Source organism: Prunus avium, chromosome 3 (assembly GCF_965620075.1).
Source record: "Prunus avium chromosome 3, drPruAviu1.hap1.1, whole genome shotgun sequence".
Lineage (NCBI taxonomy): Eukaryota > Viridiplantae > Streptophyta > Magnoliopsida > Rosales > Rosaceae > Prunus > Prunus avium.
Window position 1 is genome coordinate 38,486,830 of NC_142286.1, and position 19,724 is coordinate 38,506,553.

General features: G+C 40.5%; 5 protein-coding genes, 2 non-coding genes and 1 pseudogene across 8 annotated transcripts; 2 read left to right on the forward strand and 6 right to left on the reverse strand.

Moving 5' to 3' along the window:
* Nucleotides 1–438: 438 nt before the first annotated feature.
* LOC110752432 (AAA-ATPase At3g28580-like) lies at nt 439–2,754 on the reverse strand. Its single transcript, XM_088250297.1, has one exon. It carries the CDS (start codon nt 2,155–2,157, stop codon nt 613–615), a length of 1,545 nt encoding a protein of 514 aa, XP_088106423.1. The 5' UTR covers nt 2,158–2,754; the 3' UTR covers nt 439–612.
* Nucleotides 2,755–2,899: 145 nt separating this feature from the next.
* On the reverse strand, nt 2,900–4,732 carry LOC110752431 (AAA-ATPase At3g28580). The gene has a single exon (XM_021953082.2). The coding sequence runs from the start codon at nt 4,611–4,613 to the stop codon at nt 3,060–3,062; it is 1,554 nt and encodes a 517-aa protein (XP_021808774.1). The 5' UTR covers nt 4,614–4,732; the 3' UTR covers nt 2,900–3,059.
* A 2,010-nt stretch (nt 4,733–6,742) lies between these two features.
* LOC110752456 (AAA-ATPase At3g28580 pseudogene) lies at nt 6,743–8,817 on the reverse strand (annotated as a pseudogene).
* An 801-nt stretch (nt 8,818–9,618) lies between these two features.
* On the reverse strand, nt 9,619–9,713 carry LOC148296108 (small nucleolar RNA R64/Z200 family). The gene has a single exon (XR_015834937.1). It is a non-coding gene; the product is annotated as a small nucleolar RNA R64/Z200 family (small nucleolar RNA).
* A 366-nt stretch (nt 9,714–10,079) lies between these two features.
* LOC148296109 (small nucleolar RNA Z199) lies at nt 10,080–10,165 on the reverse strand. Its single transcript, XR_015834927.1, has one exon. It is a non-coding gene; the product is annotated as a small nucleolar RNA Z199 (small nucleolar RNA).
* An 866-nt stretch (nt 10,166–11,031) lies between these two features.
* On the reverse strand, nt 11,032–12,964 carry LOC110752471 (Pathogenesis-related thaumatin superfamily protein). Of its 2 annotated transcripts, none has more exons than XM_021953136.2 (2): nt 12,722–12,964; nt 11,032–11,825 (listed from the first exon to the last, which is right to left on the reverse strand). In XM_021953136.2, exon 2 carries the CDS (start codon nt 11,815–11,817, stop codon nt 11,107–11,109), a length of 711 nt encoding a protein of 236 aa, XP_021808828.1. In that variant the 5' UTR covers nt 11,818–11,825; nt 12,722–12,964; the 3' UTR covers nt 11,032–11,106. The 2 variants fall into 2 exon arrangements, with proteins under 2 accessions (XP_021808828.1, XP_021808827.1); XM_021953135.2 differs by lacking the exon at nt 12,722–12,964 and adding an exon at nt 11,956–12,252.
* Nucleotides 12,961–15,510, forward strand: LOC110752470 (Protein kinase superfamily protein). Its single transcript, XM_021953134.2, has 2 exons — nt 12,961–14,110; nt 14,544–15,510. Exons 1-2 carry the CDS (start codon nt 13,410–13,412, stop codon nt 15,418–15,420), a joined length of 1,578 nt encoding a protein of 525 aa, XP_021808826.1. The 5' UTR covers nt 12,961–13,409; the 3' UTR covers nt 15,421–15,510.
* A 1,603-nt stretch (nt 15,511–17,113) lies between these two features.
* On the forward strand, nt 17,114–18,852 carry LOC110752452 (glycerol-3-phosphate acyltransferase RAM2-like). The gene has a single exon (XM_021953108.2). The coding sequence runs from the start codon at nt 17,182–17,184 to the stop codon at nt 18,727–18,729; it is 1,548 nt and encodes a 515-aa protein (XP_021808800.1). The 5' UTR covers nt 17,114–17,181; the 3' UTR covers nt 18,730–18,852.
* The last annotated feature ends 872 nt before the right edge of the window (nt 18,853–19,724 follow it).

Below are 19,724 nucleotides of genomic sequence, written 5' to 3' on the forward strand. Positions count from 1 at the left end.
TGGACTCGTTTTCTTGTTCGATGGGTTAAGTAAGCGAAATGGAAATTATTTATTCCGTGACATCATTAATTAACATCATATAACAATGATCTCACAATCCTCTAGCTCAGCATCATACACATTCTAGCTAAGCAGTTTGCTTTCAGTTTGAATTATAGTCAACGGAAATTTGGAAAAGAAAATGCCTCTTTGATCTCATGAGATTCTCCAATAAGTATTTTATGTTAATGATTGCTTACATATTTCTAATCTCGACTGTTGGATTGAAGGTATGTTTCATAAAAACATGTAACCAATCATTAATGTAAATACTTATTGTAGAATAATTCCCTTGATCCTAAAGTAAATCATGAACCAAAATGTTTGGCAAGTAAGAAGGAAATATCAATAAGTAGACACAGTTAAAAGAAGGAAAAAACAGTTGTTGCAACTTAAAGCTTAACATGAAATTAAAATGGATATAGACAGAATATTTTACAACTCCATTGAACGATTCTTTTTACACATAAAGAAAAACACAGATTGATCAGGGCAGATTTTTTTCTTATTACAATATGTACAGAAAGGTTGAAATTATATACATACTTTCACTGGTTTCATCTGATGTTCCATTCATTTTGCATCTTCTTCTTTAGTTGATGTTCCGTTACATTTCACTTCATCTTTAGCAGGCTGCTGTTTCTCCTTCTCTTCTTTCTCTGCCTTGAGTTTTGCTTCTTCCTCTGCCTTCTTACTTGCTTCTTCTTCCTCAGCCTTCTTTCTTGCCTCCTCCTTTGCAGTCTCAAGAGCTTCAATCAATTTCTTCAAGCAAGAGTCTGCATTCTCTGTAACAGATTTGGGCATCAAATTCTCTGCAACATCAGCAGGAATCATATTGGTTTCCCCCAACAAACGCTCAATGGTTTCGAACAATTCATGCGACTCTAAATCCAAATAGTTCCTGGCAAGCACTTTGAATGCTTCATAGCAGCAGTAGGACAACTCTATGTGCTTGTCCATCCTTCCTCTTCTTATGAGAGCAGGATCAAGTTTGTCCACATAATTAGTGGTAAACACAATCAGCCTTTCCCCTCCACAAGCTGACCAAATCCCATCAATAAAGTTCAACAGCCCAGAAAGAGTAACCTTGCTTGGTTGGCTCTCTTCTTTTTCCATCTTTTTCTTAACTGGATCGTTTTCTTCATTCTCCTCCTCATCCTTCTCCTTTTTCTTCTTCCGCTGACCTGTAAGATCAAGCGAGCAATCAATGTCCTCGATCACGATAATAGACTTACTAGGCGTGTCAATCAGTAGCTTCCTCAGCTCTGTGTTATCCTTCACCGTGGTTAATTCAAGATCATAGACGTCGTAGTCCATGAGGTTCGACATAGCAGCAATCATGGTAGACTTTCCAGTGCCTGGTGGCCCATAAAGAAGATAGCCGCGCTTCCAAGCCTTGCCGATTTTCGCATAGTACTCTTTCCCCTTGCTGAACTTGATGAGGTCATTGACAATCTCTTCCTTCTTTTTGGGGTGCAAGCCCAAGGTCTCAAATGTTGCCGGGTGCTCAAAGACTACATGGCTCCATATTTTCCCTCTGTATGTATACCAATTCCGGGAAGGATTGTTGATGTAAAGCTTCCGTTGCCTATTTCCCACTGTTATTGCCTTCCCCTCTTTGATGACATGAGCAAGATAAGCCCCTGTGACGACATCTCGGTGGCGTCTGTGGAAGGTGAGCTTATAATGCTTCTTCTCATCAGACTGAGGATAGAAAGAAAATGAAGTCTGTCGAGGCTCTCTTTTTATCAAAACCCACCAAAGTTTAATGCCTTGAAATTCATCCGTCACTTCTTCATTGTCGTCCACGCCAAGGACCAGAGACTTGCTGTCTTTGACATCGTGAGCTTTTAGGCGTCTTGCACTTGTCGAAGACTTGGTGCTGAGGTAGCTTTGGATGGCAGAATAGACTTCGCTGCGTTTGCGAAACTCGGTGGTGTACTCATCAAAGGTGATTTGGATGTAAGGGTAGAAAAGTTTCACTAATTTGTGGCTATATTTATCAACATAGTAGCGAAGTTGAGGGGGAAGGTATTGTCGAAAAATAGTGCACACAAACATCACACTGGCAATCACTGAACCCAGTTGAGGCCCCATTTCTCCCATCCTCATCATCATCTTTTCTTTTGGAAATAAACCCTTGAAGGTCAGGTTTGTTCTTGCTACATTGAAACACAAGGTTTGGTTTATATACAGCCACAACAGGGCAGAATTACAACAGTCTATTTTCTTGGAAACTAAGTTACTAAGACCCACAAGCTTCCAAGTCTTTTCTTTACTATATTTTATTGATTAAAAGAAACCAAGAGGAAGCTCGCTTGATTGATCGTAGGAAGCCCACCAAATCTGACGACCAAACAACAACTATTTCCACAAGTCACTGTCATGACGAACTACTGATGCAAAAGCATAGCCCTTCCTTCCCCCTTTGCTGGTTAGTATGCAGAAAAAGAATCTGGCGAATATGCATAGCAATTACGCCAAATATAGACAAAGGAAAAAGAATCTCGTATCGCATGTCTAAGACTAATGTATAGGAAACTTCTGATTGGATTGTAATACCAGCTGAGATCATGGAAGACCAATCTTACATGGAAAGATGCAGATTCGTTGCATGGTTTCTTTCTTTTTTGACTCTGTTGACTAGCTGCTCCAGGGTGCTCCCAAAGAGAGGCGATTTAGGTGATGCCAAATAAAATTACATACAGATGGGCACTGTACTATAAATTAAAACAAAAAAACAATTGAAAAAGGTGAGTTTTTAAAAAAAATGTTATCAACTACGTTTGCAAAGAGTGCACAAGTTTGAATCTCCCTCTCTGATGATAAAAAATAAAATTAAAAATGTTAGGCGTGCTACTAAACTCCGAAAAAACTTCAGTAAATAAGGATGAAAATTGATAAAGCACTTACAAAAGTAATGAACATAGAATTGACATCTTTCATATGACATAAGGACTACACGTCACATATCTTCAAGAGGTAATGGCCGAATGCCTTGTTCAAGGGGCATAACTTCTTCACGGGGTCACACCATTTTCTTTGACTTCTGCAACTGATGTTCCTTTCACTTCATCTTTTGTTCCGTTACATGTCACTTCATCTTTACCATTAGCAGATTTTTCCTTCTCTTTCTCTGCCTTCAATTTTGCTTCTTCCTCTGCTTTCTTGCTCGCTTCTTCCTCTGCCTTCACTCTTGCCTCCACCTTAGCAGCCTCAAGAGCTTCAATCAAGCTCTTCAAACAAGAGTCTGCATCCTCTGTATCAGATTTAGGCATCAAATTCTCAGCAACATCAGCCGGGGTCATATCGGTTTCCCCCAACAAACGCTCGATGGTTCCAAACAACTCATGTGATTCTACATCCAAATAATTCCTTGCAAGCACTTTGAATGCTTCAAAGCAACAGTAGGACAGCTGAATATGCTTGTCCATCCTTCCCCTTCTAATGAGAGCAGGATCAAGTTTGTCCACATAGTTTGTGGTGAACACAATCAGTCTCTCCCCTCCACAAGCTGACCAAATCCCATCAATAAAGTTCAACAGTCCAGACAGAGTGACCTTGCTCGTTGTGGCTTCTTCTTCCTCAGGCCTTTTAGGAATTGGGTCCTTTTCATCCCCATCTTTCTTCTCCTTCTCTTCCTTCTTCTTCTTTCGCTGTCCGGTCAGATCAAGCGAGCAATCAATGTCCTCGATCACAATAATCGCCTTACCAGTTATGTCAATCAACAGCTTCCTCAGCTCGGTGTTGTCCTTGACAGCAGTTAACTCAAGATCATAGACATCATAGTTCATGAGGTTAGACATGGCAGAGATCATGGTAGACTTGCCGGTGCCCGGTGGCCCGTATAGGAGATATCCACGCTTCCAAGCCTTACCAATCTTCTTGTAGTAGTCTTTCCCCTTGCTGAACTTAAGGAGATCATTGATAATTGACTGCTTCTCTTTTGGCTCCATTGCCAAGGTCTCAAATGTTGCAGGGTGCTCAAACACTACATGGCTCCACTTAGCCCCCTTCTCAGTATTGTTGATGTAAAGCTTGCGCTGCCTATTGCTCACTGCAATTGCCTTCCCTTCTTGCCTCACATGGTCAAGATAAGACCCCATGACCAAATCCCTGTGGCGTCTGTGGAAGGTCAGCTTGTAGTGCTTCCTCTCGTCATACTCGGGATAGAAAGAGAAAGATGTCTTTTTAGACGCACTTTTCATTGAAGCCCACCAGAGCTTGATGCCCTGAAACTCATCGGTGACCTCTTCGTTGTCATCCATGCCGAGAACAAGGGCCGTGCTGCCCTTGACATCATGAGCCTTGAGCCGTTTTGCTCGTGTGGAGGACTTGGTGCTGAGGTAGCTTTGAATGGAGGCATAGACTTCGCTGCGTTTGTGAAACTCATTGGTGTATTCGTCAAAGGAGATTTGGATGTAAGGGTACACATAGCCCACCAGTTTTTTGGTGTATTTGTCAAGGATGTTGCCAAGATCGTCTGGGAAGAATTGTTTGAACATGGCATAGACAAACATCATGCTGGCCATCACTGAGCCCAGCTGAGCCCATATTTCCCCCATCTTCATCATCTTTCTCCTCTGCACTGACCCTGACAAATTGTAGAAATTGATAAATAAATAAAGAAGTAGCTGTTTTTCAAACCAAAAAAAAAAAAAAAAAAAAAGTAGTTGTTTCCTTTTTGCTATCTATGACACCGACGAAATTGTATTTATATGAGGAAGAGAAAGTTTCTGTCGGTGATCAAGACAGATAGCAGCCCCTCGTGCCTCATCAAAACTCAATTTCGTTCAAGCTTCCACTCAATTGCCTTCACATCTCAGCGGCAGCCTACCATGTTTGACCATCGCAAAAGTTACTGCAAATATCACCCTCAGAACATTAAGCTGTGGTACAGTGGTAGCTGTGGAAATTACACCACCACATGCGATGATAAATTCATCCATCCATGGTAGATTCTCCGCAGACATCAATTGTGAAGTCTCAGTACTTAATTTTATGATTTGTCTGCGGTCCATTCAATTCAGTTGCATATCTTCCAAACGAAAATTCTACCATGCACCAAACAATATCAACCTTTTTGACCCAAAATAAAACAATATGGACCTTTGAATGACTGGTTGGTGGATGTGAACTAATCCACACCATTGATCCAGTTTAGTACTGTTGTGTTGAGAAAATAATCGCTTGCTTATTGCTTGTGTAGGTTAAATTTTTTAATGAAAAGAAAAACAAAAAAAATAGCTGGAACGTGAAACACCTTCCACTGCTGCTCTCACTCTCTCTGTTCCACTTGCTCCCACTCTCTTTTCTTCACGTTGGGTTTCTTGGTTCGAACGCCCCTTCAACAATTAGAGTCAATTAGAGTTCGGGTCAAATATGGGTCCATTTACCATGAAATCAATATTAGTGCTCGGTCTTCGTTTGGTAATTTTCATTATCAATTTTATAACTTTATTATGTTTCTAATTGGTCATTTTCAGTATGAGCAAATTACATCTTGGAATTGAGAAATTTATGAGTGAGTTGTTGTTATGGATTGTGGTGTGTAAAATTGTGTAATGTTGGTTGTGGGGACTTGAAGAAAATGTTGGTTGGACCACGAGTTTGCATCATCAAGATCAGAAGCTCATATCCAAAGACATGGAGATGCGACCAAATGCATAGATGGAGAAGGCTTACTTTAAAGAAAGGTGCGCAACCTTTTCGGAAAGCCACCTAAATCTCAATTTCTCAACAAACAAAAAATTGTCAATTTCTCATAAGAATATGAGAATTGTTATATTTTGTTGGGTTAAATATCTTTTTTGTAATCAAGTTTTACAAAAAATTTCAAATTGGTCACTATATTACCCAAACTTTACAATTTATAGACATTCCATTAACTTCCTTTAAGTGGCTCACGTGCATGACACGTGTAGAGCCTTTAATGACGGAATCTAGAGAAGTAAAGAGTTTAACCCTAAACCCTATAGAGTCGTTAACGGTTGAATCAAGAGGAACATTTTTTTGCGAGTTATTTACACTAACACCTTTTCATTGATTTTTAGTCCAAAGAGTGATGATTTTATACAAAAAAAATTCTCACAAAGTTGGCATTTGAAATTAGATTTCATATACATTCATTGAGGTTAATTATGCCATTTGCATTATTAAAAAAAAAATTCAATGAAATCATCAATTTTTGGATGAACAATCAACGAAAAAGGGGTTTTGTGAAAACAAACTTAAACCTTAGGAAGTGTTTGTGTAATTTTTGAGACCTGAGGAGGTTTTGTGAAAACACAAAAAAACCTCAAGGGGTTTTAGTGTAAATAAATCTTCTTTTGGATCTTAAATCCCCCAATATTCACAAATTCTAGTTAAATATGAGACTAACAAACAATTACTAATAAGTTGGTTGACTATTTTTTTTTCTTTTTCTCATATAGAGATTGTGGGAGATCAAATAGCACTTTTGAGGCACAAGTTGTACTTGATTCAGCAAGGGATGGCTTTCAATGGAAAGCATACCAAAACTGCAAGATCTCAAGGAGGAAATTTCAAGTCTCTGTGGAACAAGAGGCACTAGATTAATGGGCGTGTCCCAAATAAGATGAAAATGCTGATATGGCGGGCAAGCTCCAAAATACTGCCAACTGCTGTCAATTTGTTCAAGCAGAGGGTGATTTCATCTCAGGTCTGTTCAAGGCAGGGAAAATATTCTGTAATTGCCATGTTCATTAATGAATACCCCCTATTGTCTATAGTTGACATCTTTCATATGACACATAAAGACTACAAGTCACATCTTCAAGAGGTAACGGCCTAATGCCTTGTTCAATGGGCAAAATGACTTCTTCACGGGGTCACACCATTTTCTTTTACTTCTGTAACTGGTGTTCCTTTCACTTTATCTTTTGTTCCATTACATTTCACTTCATCGTTAGAATTACCAGATTTTTCCTTCTCTTTCTCTTCCTTGTCTGCCTTCAATTTTGCTTCTTCCTCTGCTTTCTTGCTTGCTTCTTCCTCTGCCTTCACTCTTGCATCCACCTTAGCAGCCTCGAGTGCTTCAATCAAGCTCTTCAAACAAGAGTCTGCATCCTCTGTATCAGATTTGAGCATCAAATTCTCAGCAACATCAGCCGGGGTCATATCGGTTTCTCCCAACAAACGCTCGATGGTTCCAAACAACTCATGTGATTCTACATCCAAATAATTCCTTGCAAGCACTTTGAATGCTCCAAAGCAACAGTAGGACAGCTGAATATGCTTGTCCATTCTTCCTCTTCTAATGAGAGCAGGATCAAGTTTGTCCACATAGTTTGTGGTAAACACAATCAGTCTCTCCCCTCCACAAGCTGACCAAATCCCATCAATAAAGTTGAGCAGCCCAGACAGAGTGACCTTGCTTGTTGTGGTTTCTTCTTCTTCAGGCTTTTTAGGAATTGGGTCCTTTTCATCCCCATCTTTTTCCTCCTCTTGCTTCTTCTTCTTTCGTTGTCCGGTCAGATCAAGCGAGCAATCAATGTCCTCGATCACGATAATCGCCTTACCAGTTATGTCAATCAACAGCTTTCTCAGCTCGGTGTTGTCCTTGACAGCCGTCAACTCGAGATCATAGACATCATAGTTCATGAGATTAGACATGGCAGAGATCATGGTAGACTTGCCGGTGCCCGGTGGCCCATAGAGAAGATATCCACGCTTCCAAGCCTTGCCAATTTTCTTGTAGTAGTCTTTCCCCTTACTGAACTTCATGAGATCATTGATGATCGCTTGCTTCTCTTTCGGGTCCATTGCCAAGGTCTCAAATGTTGCAGGGTGCTCAAACACTACGTGGCTCCACTTGGCACCCTTCCCTGTATTGTTGATGTAAAGCTTGCGCTGCCTATTGCTCACTGCAATTGCCTTCCCTTCCTGCCTCACATGGTCAAGATAAGACCCCATCACAATATCCCTGTGGCGTCTGTGAAAGGTCAACTTGTACTGCTTCCTCTCTTCATACTCAGGATAGAAAGAGAAAGATGACTTTTTGGACGCACTTTTCATTGAAACCCACCAGAGCTTGATGCCCTGAAACTCATCGGTGACCTCTTCGTTGTCGTCCATGCCGAGAACAAGGGCCTTGCTGCCCTTTACATCGTGAGCCTTGAGACGTTTTGCTCTGGTGGAGGACTTGGTGCTGAGGTAGCTTTGGATGGACGAATAAACTTCGCTGCGTCTTAAAAACTCAACGGTGTATTCATCAAAGGATATTTGGATGTAAGGGTAGACATAACCCACCAATTTTTGGGTATATTTTTCAAGGATGTTGCCAAGATCGTCTGGGAAGAATTGTTTGAACATGGCATAAGCAAACATCATGCTGGCCATCACCGAGCCCAGCTGTGTCCACAGTTCCCCCATCTTCATCATCTTCCTCCACTGCACTGTTTGTTGAAATTGATTAAGGAAACAAGGACTGGTTTTCTTTTTGCTGATACACAGACGAATTCGTATTTATATAAGGAAGAAGAGAAGGTTTGTCTTGGTGATCAAGAAAGATGACTCATGGTGCAAACAAAATAAAACGCACTCTATGTCAAAGAAAAATGAGTTTCCTTTCAACCTTCCACCAATAAATTTCAATTTTAGAAAGAATCTTTCCCAGCCAACCATGTTTGACCATTCTAAAGGTTACTTACTCCAATTATTTTAATCTATTAACTATTGAAACAATGTCCTCCACCATTTCCCCCCTCACGTCTAGTTTGTGCATTTTAGCCGACTTCCGATTAAAATAGCTAGAAAGTGAGTATAACAAACCACTTAAAAGGTATTTTCTCCAGTAATATTCTCTATTCTCTCACTTTCGGGAGTGTTGGAAGCGGATGGTCTTCTAGGACCACCAAATAAATGTTTCTTATCTATATTTTGTACTAAGTTAGCCTCTCCACTCGCTTGCTTTGGCTGAGTGTGTGCTGGCCTAGTTTGTGTGTTTCTGTTTGTGGCTGATGCCTCTTAATGAAATTCCTTTTCGTCCAAAAAAAAAACCTCATCTTTAGCAGGATTTTCATTCTTTTTAGCCAAATAACTACAAAGTATTAACACCAGTATCATTAAACTATTGTCAGATAGCAACGTAACGATATCCAACCACATTATTCAAAGGGTATTGGTCCGTGTTCTGGTGAAATTTCTGCCATCCAATCTTAGAGTAAAAGATTAAACCTGTGGCAAGAAATAGCAAGGCCCAAGAAATTACTTTCGAATTGTTCTAATCCTGATACCGTCTGTTCTTGTGTGTGAAAACAGAATGTACGTCTCATGGCATGTCCCAAATGGTAAAGGCAGCAACGCTGCTCCACAAGGCGATGGAATATGAGACCGCCCCGTAACGGAGGAGCTCCCTCCCACGAATGGGACGGAGGACCGGTCGACATTACATGGCTTGCTTTGTGACGCTTACTTGGGAATCTACACTCATAATTACTTCTTGCTCCCATTCAAAAGCATGAGAATTCGAGATAGAAATCTCACGTCACATTACATACAGATGAAAATCTTTGAACTTTTTTAACAAAATTGAAAACAGTTTCATGAAATCAATAAATTCTGCTCAGAATACTTGAATTTTAATTCTCATTGATTGTGAAATCTCTGAAGTCTGACATGTGATATTTATCCAGAATTCATCACTGCAGAATAACAAATAAATAAAGAAAAAGCATGAAAAAAAAAACACAAAAACTTTTAGCAGCCAACTCTCATACATTCTCTAGAAGTTTCTCCGGTCATGTAATAATCGGAATAGCGTATATTGCCCTTTTCAGGCAGGTAATCACAGAGCAAGCACTAAAAAGCAGGACAATTTTCAAAAACTTCAAATTAAATTTAGCGTATGTATAAAAGAGCGATCAGAGTTGGTTAAGGTTTGTCGGTCACGGTTAAATCAGAAACACGGACCAATAAGTTCCTCATCATATCACATGAAAACTAAAATCTTGGAAATTAAAAAACAAAATTCATGAATATAAATAATAAAAAATTGGTGAAGATGAAAGAACGAAACAAATCATCAGAGACTTAAATACAAAGAATCATGGAAATTGGAGCGTATCCATCATATTGTTGCAGTTTTTTTCTCATCAGCTGATTTGAAATTCAATTCTCAGAAAAGGAAAACCGGAGGACAGAGGAGAAAAGAGATTTTTTGTGTGCTTGTGCGCGGATGTTGAAACCAAACCCTAAATCGAAAAGAAGAAGACGATGTTTCTGAATTCTACAAGCGCGTATTTATATAGGTCTATTGGCTGAGGTTTCGAAACCCTAATGCGAAGGTTCTCGATTTGGATATGGGCCTCGTGCACTTCAAACATATTCGCACTGTCAAAGCCCGTATCTATACCTGTAAGGTCCACAAGTGAACACAAACAATAACAACATTATTTGGGTCTTGGCTCTTCATTTACTTTTTATATTTATTTATCGAAAAGTAAAGATAATTCTAACTTGAGACCTCTTTTAATATTTAGAGAGAAATACCATTAAACTACGAACATAATTGGTTTGGAGCCTTAGCTCTTCACCCTAAAAAATTCAGAGAGGTTTTTATAAATCAAGGAGGGTGGATTTTGAATTTGGGACATCTTCAATATTGGGAAGATAAGTACATGTAGGCTAATAATTCGGAAATGCTATAATGAGGGGGTTGTGGGTGGGGTTCAATCCCACTATCCAATAAGAGAGAGAAAATATTGGACTTAAAACTTTTTTAATGATTGAATTGAACCTCCCTACCAAAATCCCCCTCATTGTAGCATCTCCCGCAATAGTTAGTTAGTAAATGTGAAAAAATTGAGAATTAAGTGAAGATAAACATAACAATTAAAGCGAGGATTCCGACTTGTTCAATAGTTACATGAGGAACACTATTATATTGTATACAAATCCAATTTCAAAGTCCAAATTTAGCAAAACCATTGCAATGAAAAGCAATAATTATACTCCACCCAAAAGAAAAACTATACTGATACAATGAAAATTACATTTTATTCAAATGCGAAACTCGCTTGATTACCACAAATGAAGCAAACTAGTCTATATGGAGGTATAGGCACCGGTGCCCCAGCCTGAAGGACAAAAGGTGATCACATACTCACTTGACTTGCAAGTCACCAATGGAGGGGGTGAATCATAAGCATAGCTATAATAAGAAGGGCAAGCATCTTTGAATATCTTTGAGTACACACTTGGCTTGCATTTTGCTGGGGTTCCATACTCATTCCTACAACAAAACGGGTCAGTGTTAAAAGCCAAGCAAGCACTTTTGCAAGCCACCACTTCCCCCTTGCAGTTTAAGACCTTCAGTTCTTCTGGGCACCAACTTTTCAAATTCTTCAAACACCCTCCAATGCCACAATTAGATGCTACTGGCTTTGACAAGACTGCAACAGGAAGATTGTATCCATCAACCAAGCTCACATCATAGAAATTTGGCCTGTCTTTGTCACCTTGAAGCGAAACTTGCACTAATGTCACTGGTGGAGTGCCTATTAGTCCATTGCATGCTAAGCGCCCATCACAGTCTCCTGTTTCACAAGCAGGATTCCTGTTTGAGGCAAAGTTGCATCCAGTTCGGGCCCAAATCCGACCGTTCCATGACCAAGGGGCAGAAATGCGCTGAGTCTGACCGGCCGGGAGATAGAAGCCGCCATCAGCTATCACTGGCTGTCCATTGTTGGGGGCAGTTGCTGGCCATATGGGGAAGGGGCACTTATTGCGTATGTCAAATGTAACTGTATGTGCCATTCCATGTCCTGCAATATGATTTATGATTTAGTGCCAGTGTACAATAAAGTTCAGGGGCAATGTTGACATTAAAAAATATGAATCTACTTTAACTAACAGAAGCTATGGAAACAAAACATATTATTTCTATGAAATTACCGAATAACAGAAAATTCCACATTAGGAACAGAAAGAAAACAGCAACAAAATCTGGGAGATTCATGGTTCGGATGCATTCGGGTGAAATGCAATGTTTAGATGCTACATTTATAGGTGAAGTGAAGGCTAAACTGTGCTTCTTCTTAGATTGTACTTCAAGTTTTGATGTGGACAATCTTTGGAGACAATTAATAGAGGATCTGGGTTACGTTGGCCCTTAAGCAACAAACTTGAAATGCCATTTGGGAATTGACCACTTCTGTTGACAATCATGAAAATGAATGCAATGTCTGATTGCTTTTGCGGAGGAAAATCACCAATAGTAGGCCACATGTAAAACATCAGATGGTAAGTAATTATCAGCAGGCAAATTAAGCAGAAAATAAAACATCTGTAACACTAAACTCCCGACTTTAAGGCCACCCTTTCCTAGAAGAGAAATCAGAAACGTAAAGCTTCACAACAATTGGACAATGAGTCAATTATGATGAAAGACTAGTGTAATATAAACTTTCAGATAATCATCAGGGCAATTAATGTATCAGTTTTCGTGCATTGTTTATTCTTTCCAGATAATGGTTATGGTTACGACAACAATGGTAATATTTCTTCCTCTTTTTATAACAAAATAATAAATGAGTTGCTAATTGTGGTCTCTGCAATGATTTTCACATATCCAAAATTCAAAATTGCATCTTTTTAGTAAATCTACACTCATATACATGGAAAAAAAAGCCATTATAGTCCAGAGGGTGGATTGCCATACCTTCTCTTTCTCCTGCCAAATTTAGATGATGGAAATATCCAATGGAATCAACACTGCATCAATTACACTAAGCAAATTTGCTGTCCACCGTTTCAGCAAATACAATGTACTAATGAGAGGACAAGTTTCCCAGTTGATGCCCCCCCACCCACCAACCCAAAACTTGATCTTTTGGTGTTTTTATCAGATTACACCAAAAACTCAAACCAGAGCAACGCCATAACGGTATTGGCTGAGGGGGTTTGTACTTAAAACTATGTTTGCTTTGCACTTTTGCTCATTAGAAAAATCTGAAAGGCTTTTGTCGTCCTCGTAAACAGGGATTCTCTTCTCTCTCTCTCTCTCTCTTTCTCTCTCATCTCCTCTGTGTTTGTTTTTGTCTCCAAGCTGTAACATTTTCTGGGACAGAGAGTAAGAAATGGAATCAGACCCCAACCCAGTCATTGGGTCTCTCACCACCCCGTTCCTCCCACACTCACACTCTCATTTCAAATTTGAATACTGTTTTAATTATTCAGCCTCTTTTGGGTCCCTATGCTCAGCTCTCTTCGCGCCCGCGTCTCTCTCGCCCTCTCTTTGACCACCTCGGTCACACCCCATCTCCCACCTTGACCACCAACCCCCATTTTTAACCACATCCTTTTCTCTTTGAACTTTTACCAAACACTTCATCTGCAATCTCTCAACCATGGACAAACCAGCCAATACCGTCGAAACCCATGACAGTGAATCTGTCATCAGCAGCCTCCAAGATCTTAGCTTAAAAAACAGTTTCAGTATCAGCATGTGTAGCAGCACCGTTTCTGGGTCTGATAACAGCGTGAGTAGCAGCACCAAGGTCAGCAATGGGACTCAGGAAGCTAACAAGAACTCTGAAAATGCTGAGTCCTCCATCGTAGATTGCGAAGACGATAGTGACAAAAGCACTCTATGCCAGGCGGGTAATTCCAGCAGGTTCGATCCGAATGAGGGCAGTTTTCGGAGCTTTTGCCCATCGAAGCCGCACAAAGGTAACGACATGCGATGGGATGCGATACAATGCGTGAAAGCCAAATATGGGGACTTGGGTCTGGGCCATTTCAGGCTTCTGAAAAAGCTCGGCTGTGGGGATATAGGAAGCGTGTACTTGGCTGAGTTGAGAGGGTTTGGTTGCCTTTTCGCCATGAAGGTAATGGACAGAGGCATGTTGGCTGGGAGGAAGAAGCTGATAAGAGCTCAGACTGAGAGAGACATATTGGGTTTGTTGGACCATCCATTTCTTCCAACCCTCTATTCGAATTTTGAGACGGAGAAGTTTTCTTGCTTGTTAATGGAGTTTTGCTGTGGTGGGGATCTTCATACGCTTCGGCAGCGCCAGCCGGGGAAGCATTTTACTGAACAAGCTGCGAGGTTAGTGCTAATTGTTCATATCTACCCACTACGTTGTAACCTAAGTCTTAGCCGAATGTTATATAGTAAAAGTGAACTCTTTTAGCTCAGCTATTGCAGCTTAGCAGATTATATATGATTTTATTTTGTTTTTTTGTTCTACTTTATGATAAAGATGGGCTCTGTTTTTGTTCTACTTTGTGATGGAGATGGGCTCTGTTTTGTTGGCACAGGGGAAAAGCTATCTCCTTCCAATCTGTATTATAATTTTGCATTCAAAGTTTAGGACTTTCATTAACTCTTTTTGATTGAAACTTTGATGGGTAGCATTTTATTTAGTCAAGTTTTCAATGTGGGACCTATATTCTTATGCACCATCATCGCTGTGGACTGTCCCCATATTATTATGTTGAAAAGTAAATTAGGTTTTTGATAGTTTCATTATCTTTTGCAGGTTTTATGCTTCAGAAGTGCTCCTTGCACTTGAGTATCTTCACATGATGGGAGTGGTGTACCGGGACCTAAAACCCGAAAATGTGCTGGTGAGGCAGGATGGTCATATCATGCTCTCTGATTTTGATTTATCATTAAGATGTTATGTGAATCCTACTCTTGTTCAGTCTAGTGATGAGCCATCTTGTAGAATCTCTTCATACTGTATTCAGCCTTCATGTATTTTGGACCCAGCCTGCAAATTACCAGTTTGTGTTCAGCCTTCTTGCTTGCAACCATCTTGCTTTAAGCCTCGATTTCTAAGATCCAAATCAACCAAGGAGAAAAGTGAAAGATCAAGTTTGGGAAATTCAGATTCATTGCCTGTACTTATTGCTGAGCCAACTAATGCCCGCTCTATGTCATTCGTCGGAACACATGAATATTTAGCTCCTGAAATAATAAGAGGCGATGGCCATGGTAGTGCTGTTGATTGGTGGACATTTGGTATTTTCTTGTATGAGCTGCTGCATGGGAGGACACCATTCAAAGGCAATGGAAACCGGGAGACGCTATTCAACGTGGTTGGTCAGTCTCTCAAGTTTCCAGATGGGTCTAATGCCAGTTTTGCTGCTAAGGATTTGATCAGGGGCCTGCTTGTAAAGAACCCACAGAAGAGACTGGGATTTAAAAGAGGTGCTACAGAAATTAAACAGCATCCCTTCTTTGCAAATGTTAATTGGGCTCTCATTCGCAGCACACACCCTCCAGAGATCCCAAAACCATTTGATCTTGCTGTTCTTAATCACACATTCAAGTCAGCAGTGCCTCAAAATGACAAGGGAGCTACCGACTCGAACCGGTCATCAGGTCCATATTTAGATTTTGAATTTTTCTGATGAATTTTGATGGGAAAGGAAACGATTTCTAGCAATCATTCTTGTGACGTTCTTGGCGCTTACTCATGTTCTCAATGAATCTTTTCTTCACATGATTATTTCATTTAAACCATTGCATAGTATGTTTCTTACACAATTGTTTAGCATCAAGCATGTTTTCCTCTTCTAATATATAATTGAACAATTAAAAACGACCATGAAAAAGAATTGTAGGGTATAGACCCTTCCCTTGCTGTCGTCTGTTCTTTGTCCTGGGAGGTTCTTAAGGTGGCCCTCTGGCTATTGGTGGTGTGGTGGTGGGATGGTCTCAGACGCTTTTCCAGATTCTCTTTTCTTGTTTATATGCTGCAGTCTGAATGACCTGAAAAATGCCTGCAACTTTACCTGGAAATGCACTTTTGAAAAAGAAAATTTTGACATGGACAGTACAAAAAATACGAACGAACCCTGTTGTTTGTCTCCCTTCCCTGGCACATTGATCTTTTTGTTCTTTTTATTTTTCCCCTTTATTCGTGTGGGATTCTGCTTTTCTTGAATTGTTCCATGTGGTTCTTTACTTTCTTTTTCATGTGCAACCAGGCTTTCTTTAAAGATTATACTTTTATCACTGTGTCCTTTTCTTGGTTTCTATCTACTTCTCCAATTCAAGTTAATTCGGTGGTCATTACTAGACTGTGAGAAAATATCAAATGAATAAAAATGGCATCGATTCGTCTGCAAGTTCTGTTTAGCAGCATGCTTCCTACATTTCTACCTTCTATCAAAGCTGACTTGAACACAATAATATTGAGCCAAACTAATCAAAATTCAGCTCAATGCTTCACCAGTTACATGGCTTTCTTTTAACCACATTCAGCCTTGTTTCTGACTTCACCTCTCCTCTAAAGGCCAAATGACACTTGGTCTCGGTAATTTTATAAGTTTTCATTTATTTCATGTAGTCCCAATTTCAGATATTACACGAACATCACTTGAGATTTCAAATTATTTTCATATAATTCCTCGCCTAAAATGGATGAAGATGATAGCGCCTTTTTTTCCACTATATTATATTGATAGGATGAATGAGCATTATATACAGTTTGGAGCACACCAAAATTTAGGAAAATCCAACTAACACCCCATTGATATTTTCCTTCATAATTTTGAAGTCCTGTAATTTTCAACCATCTCCTCTCCATCATCAATGACGAGTTTGAAAAGTCATGTATAAGATTATGGTAATTGGAACACCGGTGGGCCGATAAAAAACAAAGAAATGAAAGCAACATCCCATCACCCTATGATCCAGACAAAGACGAGGGCACAACACGACAAAAACGGCGAGCTAAACGAAGATGCTTACCCCTAATTTTTAAGTGCTTCATCAAAACGCATATTAAAAACATTAAGAACTTGATAGAGATCAAATATTCGTCATGCATGGCTAATAACCTAATATTTACAGCATCTTTCTTTATTTCTCGTTCATTATTAAGCCTAACACACAACACAAGCGTATTAATTAGTTTAACTACATCGGCGAATCCGAAGATTTTGTCGCCATCTCCCACTTCGTTTCGGAAATCTCGGCGCCACTGTCATTGGTCTCATAAGCCAAAACATTTTGTCTCACTAAAATTTGATCACCAAAACTTTATAAATATCCACAACTCAACCCAATTAGTCAGGTGCTAATAACAAATTAACACTAACATCATTATTAGTACCAGTTTTCCATAGCCACATTGGCTAAATTGGCTAATTTCCTTCCTTCCCAGCATGGCCTCGACGACAAAGGAACGCTCTCTTCCTACCTTCCCAACAATCCACCAATGTCCGTCAATCGGTCGCGAAAAGCACACAGTGGTGGCAGACATGGATGGCACTCTGCTCAGAGGCCGCAGCTCCTTCCCTTACTTCGCCCTCGTGGCCTTTGAGGTCGGAGGCATATTAAGGCTTCTCTTTCTACTACTCGCATCTCCACTCGCCGGACTTTTGTACTACTGTGTCTCTGAGTCCGCCGGCATCCGCGTCCTCGTTTTTGCAACTTTCGTCGGCATGAGAGTTTCCGACATCGAATCTGTTGCACGTGCGGTTCTCCCGAAATTCTACTCAACTGACCTCCACTGCGAGACGTGGAGAGTCTTCTCTTCCTGCGGGAAACGCTGCGTTTTGACGGCGAACCCGAGGATCATGGTGGAGGCGTTTTTGAAGGACTTTTTGGGAGCGGATTTGGTGCTCGGGACAGAGATCGCCACGTACCGAGGCCGAGCTACCGGGTGGGTCCTCAGCCCCGGGATTACCGTCGGAAAAAACAAAGCCGACGCGCTCAACAAAGCCTTCGGTACTGACCCGTCCTTGGCCCCGGATATTGGTCTCGGCGACCGGAAAACGGATTTCCCGTTCATGAAGCTTTGCAAAGAGAGCTACGTGGTTCCAGCTAAGCCGGAAGTCGAGCCGGTAAGCCACGAAAAGTTGCCAAAGCCGATAGTGTTCCATGACGGCCGGCTCGTCCAGAAACCAACGCCGCTCATGGCTCTGCTCACAATTCTTTGGATCCCCGTTGGCTTCATGTTAGCTTGCTTGCGCATCGCAGCAGGCTCACTGCTCCCTATGCCTGTCGTATACTACGCTTTTTGGGCCCTGGGCGTACGGGTGTACATCAAAGGCACCCCACCTCCTCCCGCTAAGAAATCGATAGGCCAAAGCGGAGTTCTTTTCATTTGCTCACACCGAACCCTCCTTGACCCTATTTTTCTATCCACCGCCTTAGGCCGTCCGATCCCGGCTGTCACGTACTCTTTGTCCCGTCTCTCGGAGATAATCTCTCCCATCAAGACCGTCCGGCTCAGCCGTGACCGAGTCACCGACGCCAACATGATCAAGAAGCTACTAGAACAAGGAGACCTAGTCATATGCCCCGAAGGGACGACATGTCGTGAGCCGTTTTTGCTAAGGTTTTCGGCGCTGTTCGCGGAGCTGACCGACGAGCTCGTGCCGGTGGCGATGTCCAACCGGATGAGCATGTTCCACGGCACCACGGCCAGAGGGTGGAAAGGGATGGATCCGTTTTACTTCTTCATGAACCCTAGCCCGGCTTATGAAGTGAACTTCTTGAATAAGTTGCCGCACGACTTGACGTGTGGGGCCGGGAAGTCGAGCCATGAGGTGGCGAATTACATACAGAGGAACATCGCCGCCAGTTTGTCGTACGAGTGCACGACGTTCACAAGGAAGGACAAGTACCGGGCTTTGGCTGGAAACGACGGCATTGTGGAGGAGAAGCCTAAGCGTGCTGCCGCAGCTAAGAAAATCATGGGCTGCTGATGATTTAAAGCTAGAAATGATACGTAAATCGTGTGCTTTTCATTTTTCTCATGAATTTAATCTCATATAATCACATGCATTGTACAACAACACATATGCATGCTAATTAATATAGTCATTTCTTGTTCACCAAAAAAAAAAAAAATATATATATATATATAGTCATTTCTTTCTCGTTTGATCTGTACTTTTTGTGTTGATTGGTTTTGCATCGTCATCATTTTGTAGAAAACAATACAATTTTGCGCTACATGCATTAATTTATCTAAACAATTGGTGAAGGCAGGAAACACATGAGCGTCCGTAAATGCTAGGCTTACTACATTTTTATACTACATTGTGTACCATTTATGTCCACCTATTTTAGAGAGATGATACACAATGTGGTATGAAAATATGGTAAGCCTAAAATTACCCAAAGTAAAAACATGGGCAAGCTGAATGCGAAGTCAAGTTTCAACAATGAAAATTAACGAGCACAATATACCCACAAGATTACAAAGCCCAATATTTGTCGACAAGTTTTTGTTCAATAATGTTGGCCCAGATCTTGCTATTTTGGACCAGGATGGTTTTTGCTCTCATGCACGATACATATGCTCACTAGTTGTATTCAATTATGTATTTATTTTTCTCGACGATATGACGAGTAATGTGATCAAGAGCTAAACATATAACTATATACACTCTTAACACATAAAAATCTCTTCTCATGGACAACCTGCATATACTTGAAATTGAGTATAAGTTCTTTTTAAATAGATGGTTAAGTAAAAGATGGATTGAGTGTTCTAAAAAATTTGAGCATTTCATAGAATAAAACAATATATGTTATTTTTAAAGTGAAAAAAGAAAATGTTTGTGTGAAGGTTTGCAATCTCTGAGCTCTATTTTGTTTATTTGTGCTGCATAGTGGTACCTTGTGAAATTTTATTTTTTGGTCGCTTGTTTATATATATATTTTTTTATAAAATTTTATTGGGAAGAGTGATAAC